Here is a 14,283-nt window from a genome sequence, read left to right as displayed (position 1 = left end):
GGAAAAGTCATCTCCAATTCACCCTTACGGATTGCTCTGGTCCTGGCCCAACCTCAGGAGGGACATTTCTGTGATTCAATCTGGCTCTGAACAATTGTGAAACTTACTAGGAGACTGTAAAATCTCTTTCCTAGAATTCTTTAACAAGAACACATGAAGAAGGTTGGTAAGATAGATATCAGCTCTCAAATACCTTTCAAACTTTACAATTCATTGAAAAGATATTGGGAGTATCAACTATAGCGTTATTTACTGAATCAAATTTGATCCTGGATCACTAGTAATTTGACTCTAGGTCTGCCCAAGTAGTACTCAGTCTTCAGATCAATAACAAAACCAATCCAGGACTAAAGATTATCTAAAGCTTGGCTGGACTAATGTCTCTGGACTTCTTAATCAGTATCTCTAATGTCAGGGGAGGGCCGGCCCGTGGTTTAGCGGTTAAGTGCACACGCTCCGCTGCTGGCGGCTGGGGGTTAGGATCCCCGGCGGGCGCCAATGCACCGCTTCTCCGGCCATGCTGAGGCCGCGTCCCACGTACAGCGACTAGAAGGATGTGCAGCTATGACATACAACTATCTACTGGGGCTTTGGGGGGAAAAAAAAAATTATAATAAATATAATTTCAGGGGAGAGCAAACTCAGAAGTAGCTCTTAGAGATTAAGAACAGTGATGTGCTGGAGTAGGCAAGCCAACTGTTAAGTAACAGCGAGCTAGCTGTTAAACACAGCCCTCACTAAAGATTAAATTACATAAACTATGACGGACTATTATCTTAAAAACAATGGTACTAAAACTAAAAGCTCATCACTCCTTAACTTTCTTACATTTTACCATTATCTATGCTCTTCGGATTACTTTACATCTATTGTATCTGTATGGTAGAAATACTATATAATGGCGTGCTACTGTCTTTTCCCAACTCTGCATTGTCATCATGTTGGTAATCTGAACTTGGCTATACTGGAAGTATTTACACCACACAAATAGGCAAAGACTATAAATCAGGCCCTGCCCCTACTTTCCAAAGAGTCAGTTTAGTTAAACATTTAGCAGCACACTACTGGCTTATTAGGGTACCACAACCTCTGGTTACCTCATGTACAGACCCCATGTCAATCATTCTTGTGCTAGCCCCATAAAATAGACTCAAATTAAAAATAAAAGTTGTTAAATATTTATAAAATAGAATGTCTTAGGGATCATTAGAAATGGCTTCCTTTTTGAACATAGAAGGTATCTAAACAAGGAAGCATCTTTTCTAATAGCAAACCGGGTCTGAGAAATTTTGGAATTCCTACAATTAGTGTTTCAAGGAAAGGCTTATGATGGGTTTTTATGTTTTGTTCTTTGTCTCATACATCAAATACTTTCTCCTGTGAGTAGTGCTGTTGCCCTAAGGCAACATAAACTGGCCTGGAGAACAAACAAAAATGGACCTATTTGCTCTGCCTACCTCCAGGAAGAGATTAAGTAGGCCCAGAGCAACTCCCTGCAGTACAAAGGCTAGATTCACTAAAAATGGTTTGGATGCCATGTGGGTCATTTCAGACATATGGAGTATCATTCAAATTACTTAAAAGAATACCAAAACTGGACCACGTGAAAAAAAATTAAGGCATAAAGGGCATTACACACATTAGTTTTGATTTTTTTTTTTTTTGTGAGATCAGCCCTGTGCTAACATCTGCCAATCCTCCTCTTCTTTTGCTGAGGAAGACTGGCCCTGGGCTAACATCTGTGCCCATTTTCCTCCACTTTATATGGGACGCCACCACAGCATGGCTTCACAAGCGTTGCGTCAGTTCGCACCCGGGATCCGAACCGGTGAACCCCTGGCCGCCGCAGCGGAGCACGTGCACTTAACGGCTTGCGCCACCAGGCCGGCCCCTTGATTTTTTTTTTTTAAGTTTGTCTTGGAGTGCCTGCAAATACTCTAAATGCATAAGCTGAACTGGAAAAGGATATTTATTCACACAGGACATACATTATTTTTAACCTACTCTTTTTTAGGTAGTTGGAAAAAAAAAAAAATCCCTGAAGTCTAGTTGGTGACGTGTGTCACCACTCTATCATCTTATGAAAAGTGCATAAATCAGGACAAAGGCCCATGTGCTTGCTGCTTATAGTAGAAAGGCATCAAACATTCAAAAGAAAGTAGTTTTCATGTCTAAGGAATTACTACCCAACACCAAATTTGAGGAACACCAACTTTCTGTTTTTCTGTGGGAAATTTGCAAATATGATGCAGTACACTGAGAATCAATCACACACATTTTCCACTAAATATTGAAAAACAGCAAAGCAGCTATTAGGGTTTTAAAGGTGATTTCCAAGCATTTATGTGTGGGTGTATGTGTATAGTATAAGAGAACCTTCAAAGGTACCCTTGGTTCTTAATATTTAATGTTTGAATGAAACTAAAAAATGTTATTATGTCATGATGGCTTTGATCTCTAAAAAACTGTTTGTAAACCTACCATAGGAGGATGGCTTTATTTGTACTGTCCTACTTTGATGAGCACTGTGGGAATATGGCTATCATCCTGTTTTCGATCCATCAAAAAGACTGAAAAACATCTACACTTTATACTTTATTTAAAATTAATAAAATGATAAACAAAGTTACAGGTAAATGACAATTCAGTACATTTAGTTGACTATAAAAATTTACATATTCACAAGCACATAGATTCTTCACTGACAATGAATATTTTAGTCTATGTAGTCAAAGTCTTCTGGAATTCCAAAATTTTTATCAATTTTATTTTCTTCAAACCCAAATTTTCTTTTGGCCCAAGATTTTATTGCAAATATGTTATCTATAAAGAAAATTGAGAAATACTTGTGAGAATTGAAAATGCAACCATAAAACATTTCAAATATAATTATAGTCTTTTTTTAGTTTCTATTACTTTCAGAAGTATCAAAATAAGGATTTTTCTGTATTTTCAAGAGTAATAGTAATTAATTTCAGAAGAAAATATTTAATGAGCACACTGAATAAACAGATGTCATATTAAAAAATTCAGTAAATTAGTTGCCACTATAGAATACTTGATTTAAGAATAATCTAAAGACAGGAAAGGCTACTGGTGCCTCTTCCACATTCCCATAGCAGAGGCCAGGACTCTGTTACCTCAGGAATTAGAGTTGCTCCTGTTTTCAAAGGGAACACATTCTCTCCAGACCCTTCTCCCTCCCCCACAGAGAGTAATGGCTTCCAGACAATCAGGCCAGTGTGAGGGAGAAGGCGTGAGGAGGAGGGAAAGGGGCTTTCCTCTCTTAAGACTAACATGGAAACAGATGTAACCTCAGTGTCCTCTAGGGGGAATTTAAAATGAATTTTACCAACGAAAGAACTGTTATATCTACTTAAAGGAATTTATTCCAAGGAAATAAAACAAACTGTGTGCAAAGATTTATGGTCAAATCTTCATCCCAGTGTAAGAAAAGAAAAAAATAAAAGCAATCTACATGTCTTATCACCTGGAAGGGCATCTATGCACAGGCAGTGAGGGATGCAGGGCAATAGCAACATGCTCACAAGGGCTGCAGTTTGGGAACCGGAATGACGGCTGTTTTTTTAAATTTTACATATTTTCTTTAATGTAATATATGCTGCCTTTATAATGAATATATAGTATAAAATATAAAAATAATGGTATAAAGTTTTCTGGTTCAGAGTATTCTATAAAATTTTAAGCACTGTAATAGTAGTGATAATGAAGTGTTAAAATAGGTTCTTTTGGAGTGTTATGGGCTGAATTGTGTCACTTCTCCCAAATCATATGTTGTAGTTCCAACCCCTAGTACCTCAGAATGTGACTGTATTTGGAAACTGGGTCTTTAAAGAGGTGATTAAGTTAAAATGAGCCCATTGGGTGGGCCTTAATCCAATCTGACTGGTGTCCTCATAAGAAAAGGAAATGTGGATACACTGAGACACCAGGGGCACGCATAGAAAAGACCATGTGAGGACACAATGAGCAGGCAGCCATCTGCAAGCCAAGGAGCTAGAGGCCTCAGAAGAAACCAAACTTGCCAACACCTTGATTTTGGACTTCCAGCCTCCAGAACAGTGAGAAAATAAACTTCTGTTGTTTAAGCCACCCAGTCTGAAGTATTGTTATGGTATTCTTAGCAAATTAATATACCAAGTTTGATCACTTTTAAAAATATTGTTTTAGGAAGTTTAATTCCAAGTATCAAATAATGATAACTAAATGTCTGGAATGAAGTTCATTTCTAAGGTGAATACTACTACACCAAACAGAACAATGTGTCTTTCCTTTTCGTAACAATCTAAAACAAATCTTTACTTTTCATAAGAACATAGAAGAGAATACTAATAGCATGAGGTACTCCAGAATGATCTGTTTAATTTTACTAGTATCTGTACAACCCATACATTCTTGTCAATCACAGCCAAATACTTATAGAGGATAGAGGGCCCACTGCTAAATAAGACAGGTATTAAATGTATTAAAGGTATTCCAGAACATAAAGACCCTCTGCCTTCAAGCTGACACAAGAGTAGTGAGAGAAAAATCAATTTATTACTAAACAATTCCAAAGTAATATGTATGTTAGAGAGAAAAGATGAAGTACTATGTGTACATCTTCCAGAATAGGCTCCAAGAGTACAGAAAGACTTCCAGGAAATGAGAGAACATATGCAACACTGTAGGAAGCTTGAGGAATGGACTTCAAATGTGGATCAGAAGTGAAGAAAATGAGGCACCACAGTAAGGCTATAGCTTTTGCAGTAAGCAGTTCCTGGTTCACATAAGGGCAAGAAACTGTTTCATTATATACCCTCAAAGATTAAAAACAAACAAAAGAACAAATAAAAGCCTTTTCACAACAAGGCTTAATGGACCAATTCAAAAAGACTGCTTAAACATGTCCTTGGGCCACTGGATGTCTGCCTTCAAGACAGTGTTACCCACAATCTTGATAGTTCATTGCCTGTCAAATAATTTTCCTATTATATGGAAATTTTTATAAATGGATAAAAAATAAGTTTTTTTTTTTAAAGAAACAACCTTAAGACTGGTAGAAATCCTGTTAGTTTACATGGCGGCATACCCAAGATACATACAGGAATAGGATGGGCAATAGCACACGCATGAGTCTGTGGTAGGACCTCACAACATTTATCCCCCCACTCATTAAGATGCCTCTTATACAAAGTCATAAAAACTCACTATCTTAATTAAGCAAGGTTTTATATGATATAATTTAAGTCACATTTAAAGTGTATTTAATGTCATAAAACATTTACATGTTATATTTATACCCTAAAGTAATCTCATTATATAAAACTGAAATACTGAATCACTGAACAGTAAATATTCTCAGTTCTAGATATACTTTCGGGACTTTTTTAAGTAAAAAGAAACCAAACCTTAACTAATAATTACATAATAATCTTTAGTTCTAAGTATTCCTGATGTTTTCTTTTTGTTTGTTTGTTTGAAGTCAAGGAGGTTCTCTGAGATGTAATTTAATTCCATGATCTTTTCATAACACTTTTATATTGGAAGGAGCAAGTTGTAACCTCAAATGGAAATATGGTTCTTAACAACTATTTCTGCTGTTCTAAAAATATCTTCCTTCCTACATGATTTTTAAAGTTTCAGGTTCTTTCTCAGCTAAAAACATAGGAGGAAAAAAGTTGTTCAAATTTTCTTTTATATAATAATTTTGGAAGTTTATGATCAACTGGAAAACATGAAAGAATTTTTAAAGAGGCGAAAGGGAAAAGGGGAGTATTTGTTTATCTGTGTGACTAACGTTGTGCTGAAGGGCTTACAAACTGCCTTATTGAATCCTCTCCAAATCTGAGGCAGATGTTATCCACATGGGACAGATGAGGAAGCAGGTTCAGAGAAGTTCAACAAGTCACACAGCAAATAAGGAACACAATCCGGATTGCCTTCAAAGTCAAGTTCTTCCCGCCACACACACGGGCTGTCTGTTCCTACTGTTTGATGAGCCGCTTGCTGGGAACTACTGGGGAAAATCACTTCGTGACTCGTGTCTTATTTTTAACCTAAAAATCCACTTGCTTTTTTTTCTCACTCAAAATTTTCTATTTCTCAAACCCATACAATATCACTGTATTTTTTTATTTATTTATACTTTATTGGACACACATTTCACTATTCTCTTTTCTTCAATGTTAGTTTGCTGATTTTACCGGCCTCTAATCTTATCACTGAAGCATTACATTATTTAGGAAATAACTTTCTAATAAACCAGATTATAATTTTACAGGCACCATTATACTGATTTTATCAATCTACTTAATTCTAAAATAGACAAGGAAAAATGATTCTTAAACGTTTTGTGAAATACAGAGCCCTGCACATGGAGTTGGGGAAAGCTGGCTCAAATCTCTGTTCTTCCAGTAACTAATCACCTTTGACTTAAGGCAGTCACTTCAAGCTTTCCGCATCTCCAAGTCAATGCAATCTTATCCATACTCTCCCACAGAAACGAAGAGTGAGCAATACATGTGAAGGCATTATAGACTCTTGCCAGGATGGAAAAGTTCAATTACTATTATTTTATAATTAAATACTGGAAAAACATCAGTTTAATTTTAGGACTGGTTTTAACAATACTAATTATACTTGTATATAACTCACAGCAATTGTTATTTATTAACTTTCTTTTAAACTTTAAGACACATAGATAATGCCTTATCAGTTCCCATTCCTTAGAATATCTCTGGGGTAGGCCTAAGGATGTATCCATTGGCAAACAGATTGATGAGGTATTTACACGAAAGCAGGTATACAGAGAAGAGAAGTATCATGCAGTGGGTAAAAGCTTGGACTCTGGAATCAGAAAAGCAGGAGGCCATGGGCTCCTGACGGCCTCAGTTTCATCTCTAAAATGAAGGATAATAATCCTATCTACCTCACAGGATTGCTGTGGAGATAAAATGAGAGTGCACCATAGACTCTTTACAATGCCTGGCTTATAAGCAGCCCTCAACAAATGTTAGCTATTATTATTATTAGCAAGAAGACAAATCTTTAGGATTCCATGAAACTCTTAAAGCTGTATCTTGCATTAATATATATGAAGGCTAAGTGATTAGCCCAAGTGACTTATCTGGGAAAAGATACATACAAGTTAAACTGGAAGCAATCATTGGTTTTACAAAAATATCTTACACTTTAAAAATACTTATGGTAAGGGGCCTGCCCAATGGCGCAAGTGGTTAGGTGCAGACGCTCCAGTTCGGCAGCCCGGGGTTCGCAGGTTTGGATCCCGGGCACGCACTGACGCACCACTTGTTAAGCCATGCTGTGGCAGCATCCCATATAAAGTAGAGGAAGATGGGCATGGATGTTAGCTCAGGGCCAATCTTCCTCAAGAAAAAAGGGGAGGATTGATATCAGATGTTAGCTCAGGGCTAGTTCTCCTCACACAAAAAATAAAAAAAATAAAAAAATAAAAATACTCATGGTAAGATTCTAAAAAATAACTTTTAGCAACGGAAATCTTTTAATATATAAAAACCTGATTAATACATACATTTTCAGAATGTCTTTTCTTGAATAAAACTAGCCACAATAGCTTCTTCATTTTACATCATAGCAAGTATGAAAGAAGTTTAACTATAGTTTACTAGTGCTATTATAATACATACCTGTCCATCTGTTAGCAGCTTCTTTGGCTACTTTATTTGCTTGACCTGAAAAAAAAAAACATATATATATACACACACACACACACACACACACACACACCCAGAATCATCTCCATCTAACTATAGATTTTTTTTGTTTTTTTTTTGCCAAGGAAGATTAGCCCTGAATGAACATCCATGCCAATCTTCCTCTACTTTATATGTGGGTTGTTGCCACAGTGTGGCTGACGAGTGGTGTAGATCCACGCCCAGGCGCCGAACCCGCAAACCCAGGCTGAGGAAGTGGAGCGTGCCGAACTTAACCACCATGCCATGGGGCCAGCCCCTATAGATTCATTTTTTTTATATTAAAAAAAGGTTATACAAATAAAATGGCTATGAAAAAAAGTTCATATAGTGACATATTGTATCTCACAAATCTGCTCAACTTCCCAAGGAAACTTTAGATGGTTGCAGTTATATTAATCATGAATAGAAAGTCAATGTGAACAATTTCCTTTTCCTAAATGACTATTATTATTGTACTTTCACCTTTAAAGATAACATACAAGTTTAACTGAGATATTCTCAATTTACAACACCAAAAGAGGATAAAATAATTTAATGATAAGAATTTTATTGTATATGTATATATATTAGACTACAATAAACCTGACCTTAAAAAAAGTTTAATGGTCATACAGTAGTCCTGTAGGAGGAAATATTTACTTTATATTTAATTATACATCTTGCTACTAAATGTATCTGTATTTATATCTTTCAAATTAACCTACATAGCACATAGCAATGCCATGATCAAATGGGCATAAATATTATTTATAATGATGGCATTTATTTATTGAAAGATAATTTATATACCACAGAATTCACCAAATTAAAGTGTATAATTCAGTGGATTTTAGTATACTCACAAGGTTGTACAACCATCACCACTACCTAATTCCAGAACATTCTCATCACCCAAAAGGAAATCTCATACCCATTAGGAGTTACGCTAAATTCCCCCTACCCTCCACCCCTGGAGACCACTTCTCTACTTTAGTCTCTATGGATTTCCCTATTTTGGACATTTCATATAAATGAAATCATACAATATATGTCTGGATTCTTTCACTTCGCACAATGTTTTCAAGGTTCATCCATGTTGTAGCATGTAGCAATACTTCATTCCTTTTTATTGCCAAATTCCATCATATGGAGATACTGCATTTTGTTTAGCCATTCATCAGTTGATGGACATTTGGGTTGTTGGTGCTAATATAAATAATTTAATAATTTTTGTGTGAACATGTTTTCAATTCTTTTGGGTATATACCTAGGAGTGGAATTGCTGGTTCAAATGGTAACTCTATGCAGAACATTTTGGGGAATGGATAAATTGTTTTCGAAAGTAGCTGCATCATTTTAACAATCCCACCAGCAATCTAAGAGTCCAACTTCTCCACATCCTCACCAACAATTATTTTCCATTCTTTTTATTATAGTCATGTGTCACTTAACAATGGGGATGCATGCTGAGAAATGTGTTGTTAGGTGCTTTCGTCGTTGTGCAAACATATAGAATATACTTACACACACCTAGATGGTGTAGCCTACTACACACCTAGGCTATATGGTACTAATCTTATGGGACCACTATCATATATGCAGTTCACCATTGACCAAAATGTCATGCAGCACATGACTGTATAGCTATCCTAAAGGTATGAAGTGGTATCTCATTGTAGTTGTGATTTGCATTTCCCTAATGATAATGATGTTGAAAATCTTTTCATATGCTTATTGGCCATTTGTATATTTTTCCTAAAAAGATGTCTATCCAAATCCTTTGCCCATGCTTAAATTTTTTTTTTTTGTGAGGAAGATAAGCCCTGAGCTAACATCCATGCTAATCCTCCTCCTTTTGCTGAGGAAGACCGGCTCTGAGCTAACATCTATTGCCAATCCTCCTCCTTTTTTTTCCCCAAAGCCCCAGTAGATAGTTGTATGTCATAGTTGCACATCCTTCTAATTGCTGTATGTGGGACGCGGCCTCAGCATGGTCGGAGAAGCGGTGCCTCGGTGTGTGCCTGGGATCCGAACCTGGGCCGCCAGTAGCGGAGCGTGTGCACTTAACTGCTAAGCCACAGGGCCGGCCGGCCCTTTTTTAAAAATTTTTTTAACAGCTTTATTGAGGTGTTATTGTTATACATGTTTTGTATGTGTGTGTGAGGAAGACTGGCCCTGAGCTAACATTTGTTGCCAATCTTCCTCTTTTTGCCTGAGGAAGAGTGGCCCTGAGCTAACATCTATGCCAATCTTCCTCTATTTTGTATGTGGGGGTGGCCACCACTGCATAGCTTGATGAGCAGTGTAGGTCTGTGTCCGGGATCTGAACCCGTAAACCCTGGGCCGCTGAAGTGGAACACACCAAACTTAACCACTACGCCACCAGGCTGACACCATTAAATTGCTCTTTTTTTTTAATTGTTGAGTTGTAACATTTTTTTTAAAATATGTATTTAGATATTGGATATTTGTCAGATACAGGATTTGCAAATATTTTCTCTCATTCTGTGAGTTTTCTTTTCACTTTCATGATAATGTACTTTGACACACAAAAGTTGTTAATTTTGATGAAGTCAAATTTATCTACTTTTTCTTTGGTTGCTTGAGCTTTTGTTGTCATATCCAAGAAATTGTTGCCCAATCCAAGGATATGGAGATATACACCAACGTTTTCTTCTAAGAGTTTTATAGTTTTCGCTCTAACAATTAGGTGTTTGGTCTGTTTGAGTTACTTTTTGTATATAGTGTGAGGTGGGAGTCCAGGTTGATTCATTTACATGTGGATAACCAGTTGGCCCAGCACCATTAGTTGAAAACACTATTCTTTCCTGATTGAATGGTCTTCGCACCCCTGTTGAAAATCAATTGGGTTTACTTTTAGATTCTCAATTCTATTCCAATAACCTATATGTCTATGCTTATACCAGTATCACACTGTTTTGATTACTGTAGCTTTGTAGTAAGTTTTGAAATTGAGAAAATTGAATCTTCCAACTTTGTTGTTCTTTTTCAAGATTCTTTTGGCTATTCTGGATTCCTTGCATTTTCATATGAATTTTAGGATCAACTTATCAATTTTTGCAAAAAAGCAGTTGGAATTTTGATATGTTTTACGTTGAATCTGTAGATTAATTTGGGGAGTACTTTCATCTTAACACTATTAAGTCTTTCAATCCATGAACACAGGATGTCTTTCCATTTATATGTCTTTAAATTCATGCAATGTTCTGCAGTTTTCAGTACAAGTCTTGCACTTCTTTGATTAATTTTATTCCTAAGTATTATATTAATTTTGATGCTACTGTAAATGGAATTTTTTCTTAATTTCATTTTCAGATTGTTCACTGTTATTATATAAAATACAAGCGATTTTTGTATATTGATTTTTGTATCCTGCAACCTGCTGACCTCACTTATTAGCTCTAATAGTTGGGGGGGTGTGTGTGTATTGTTTAGGGCTATCTATCTACCTATATATATAGATATAAAGATCATGTCAACCACAAATAGAGAGAGTTTTATTTTCTCCATTTCAATACGGATGCCTTTTTTTCTCTTTCTTGCCTAACTGCCCTGGCTTGAACTTCCAGTGCAATGATGAATAGAAGTGGTGAGAATGGACATCCTTGGGGAAAGCATACAGCCTTTCGCCATTCAATATGATGTGAACTTTTTGTAGATGCCCTTTTATCAGATTGAAGAAGTTCACTTTTTTTTTTGGTGAGGAAAATCGGCCCTGAGCTAACATCTGTTGCCAATCTTTCTTCTTTTTGCTAAGGAAGATTAGCCCTGAGCTAACATCTGTGCCCATCTTCCTCCATTTTGTATGTGGGATGCCACCACAGCATGGCTTAATGAGTGGTGCTTAGGTCCGCACTGGGGATCCGAACCTGCGAACCCTGGGCTGCCGAAGCAGAGCGTGCGAACTTAACTACTACACCACCAGGCCAGCCCCAAGAAGTTCACTTTTATTCCTAGTTTGTTGAGTGTTTTTATCATGAAAGGGTGTTGGATTTTGTCAAATATGATTTGTCTGTTGAGACAATCCTGTGCGGTTCCCCCCACCTTTATTCTATAAATATGTTGTATTAGATTGATTGATTTTTTTTTTTTTTTTGTGAGGAGATCAGCCCTGTGCTAACATCCGCCAATCCTCCTCTTTTTTTGCTGAGGAAGACTGGCCCTGGGCTAACATCTGTGCCCATCTTCCTCCACTTTATATGGGACGCCACCACAGCATGGCTTGCCAAGCGGTGCATTGGTGCATGCTCGGGATCCGAACCGGCTAACCCTGGGCCACCGCAGCAGATTGTGCGCACTTAACCACTTGCGCCACCGGGCTGGCCCCAGATTAATTTTTATATGTTCAACCATCCTTGCATCCCTGGGATAAATGTCACTTAATCAGGATGTATAATCCTTTTTATATAAACTTCTGGATTTGACTTGCTAGTATTTTGCTGAGAATTTTTGCATCTATATTCATAAGCAATATCTATCTATAGTTTTCTTATGACGCCTCTTTGTCTGGTTTTGGTATCAGGGTAACACTGACCTCAATGAATGAGTCTTTCAGAAAGCATTCTTTCTTTTTCTAATTTTTTTTTTCCTTTGAAAAGTTAATTCTTCTTTAAACTGGTAGAATTCACTAGTGTAGACTGGGCTTTTCACTGTGAGAAGTTTTTTGATTTCTAACTCAATCTCTTTATACATTACACATCTATTTCAATAGTTTATTTCTGCTTGAGCTATTTTTGGTAGTTTGTATCTTTCTAGGAATTTGTTCATTTCATCTCGCTTATCAAATGTATTGACATATAACTCCTCACAGCACTCCTTTATAATCCTTTTTATTTCTGTCACGTTGATGATGATGTTCTGCTTTCATTCCTGATTTTAGTCATTTGAATCTTCCTTTTTCCTTGGTCAGTCCAGCTAAAGGTTTGTCAATTTTGTTGATCTGCTTAAAGAACCAACTTTTGGTTTTGTTGATTTTCTCTTGTTTTTTGATTCTCTATTTCTCTTATTTCTGCTCTAATCATTATATTTCCTTCCTTCTGCTGCTTTGGATTTCGTCTGCTCTTCTTTTTCTAGTTTCTCAAGGTGGAAGGCTAGGTTATTGATTCAAGAGCTTTCTATTTTTTTTAACACAGGCATTAAAATGTTAATCAATTTCCCACTAAGCAATGACTTCACCGCATCCCATAAGTTTTTGTATGTTTTCGTTTTCACTTATCTTACAGTATTTTCTAATTTCCCTCATGATTTTCTTTGAGTCATCCTTATTTAGGAGTATGTTGATTAATTTCAACATATTTTTGAATTTCCCAAATTTCTTTCTGTTATTTATCTTTCACAACATTCCATTGTCATCAGAAAACATACTTTGCACTACTTCAATCCACTTAAATTTATTCAGACTTGTTTAGGCTTAACATTTGGTCTACCCTGAAGAATATTTCACAAGAATTTGAGAAAAATATGTATTCTGCTGTTGCTGGGTGGAGTGTTCTATAAACGTCTGTTAGGTTTAGTTGGTCTATAGCATTGTTTAAGTCTTATAATTCCTTGCTTATGTTCTATCTCGTTGTTCTATTCCTCATTCAAAATGGAGTATTGAAATTTTTAACTATTATTGTTGAATCGTCTATTTATCCCTTCAATTCTTTTGGATTTTGCTTTATGTATTTTGGTTCTCTATTGAAGTGTATGTATGTTTATAATTGTTATATCTTCTTGAATGGTTGACCCCTTTATCATTACAATCATAAACTGTACTTCTTTATCTCTAGTGACAATTTTTGTCTTGAGGTCTATTTTCTTTGGTATTAGTTTAGCCACTCTAGCTTGCTTTTAGTTATCATTTTCATGGAATATCTTTTTCTGGCATTTAATATCACCATATTTGTGTCTGTGAGTCAAATGTGAATTTTTTGTAGACAGCATATCATTGGCTTAAGTGTTTTTATCTATTCTTCCAATCTCTACCTTCTAATTGGAGAGTTTAATCTCTTTACATTTAATGTAATTACTGATAAAGTAGGCTTTATATCTGCCATTTGCTATTTGTTTCCTATATGTCATATAAATTTTTGTTTCTCAATTCCTCCACAATTGCCTTATTTTGTATTCAATGGATATTTTTTAGTGTATCATTTTAATTACCTCATTTCTTTTACCAAATATTTTTGGGTTATTTTCTTAGTAGTTGCCCTGGAGATTACCATTAACATCTTAATTTATAACAATCTAGTCTGGATTAATGTGAACTTCATTTCAATTGTATACAAAAATTCTGCTCCTATGTAGCTCCAGTCCTCTCCTCACTTTTATGCTGTTATTTTCACACATTACATTTCATACATGATGTGCCTAATAACATAGGCGTATCATGATTGCTTTATGCAGCTGTATTTTAAATCAGATAGGAGAACATAAGAAGATACAAACTGAAATACATATATACTATCTTTTAGATCTACCTATGTAATAGCCTTCACCAGCTTGCTTTATTTCTTCATGTTGATAAAGTTACTGTCTAGTGTCCTTTCACTTCAATGAGGGA

General features: G+C 36.0%; 1 protein-coding gene across 3 annotated transcripts in view; it reads right to left on the bottom strand.

Moving 5' to 3' along the window:
- Nucleotides 1-2,582: 2,582 nt before the first annotated feature.
- The window catches only part of MND1 (meiotic nuclear divisions 1), a 73,331-nt gene continuing 61,630 nt past the window's right edge, over nt 2,583-14,283 (bottom strand). Inside the window, exons 7-8 of one of the 3 annotated variants that reach the window (XM_058550227.1) lie at nt 7,671-7,715; nt 2,583-2,823 (exon numbers count right to left, since the gene is read on the bottom strand). In XM_058550227.1, the coding sequence (XP_058406210.1) occupies nt 2,717-2,823; nt 7,671-7,715 (152 nt within the window). In that variant the 3' untranslated portion in view covers nt 2,583-2,716. Of the gene's footprint in view, nt 2,824-4,235; nt 4,781-7,670; nt 7,716-14,283 lie in introns of those variants that run through there. The other 2 variants (XM_058550229.1, XM_058550228.1) reach the window with 2 other exon arrangements.

Source organism: Diceros bicornis, chromosome 11, assembly GCF_020826845.1.
Source record: "Diceros bicornis minor isolate mBicDic1 chromosome 11, mDicBic1.mat.cur, whole genome shotgun sequence".
In the NCBI taxonomy this organism is placed as follows: domain Eukaryota; kingdom Metazoa; phylum Chordata; class Mammalia; order Perissodactyla; family Rhinocerotidae; genus Diceros; species Diceros bicornis.
This window is presented reverse-complemented; position numbering and strand designations above follow the sequence as displayed.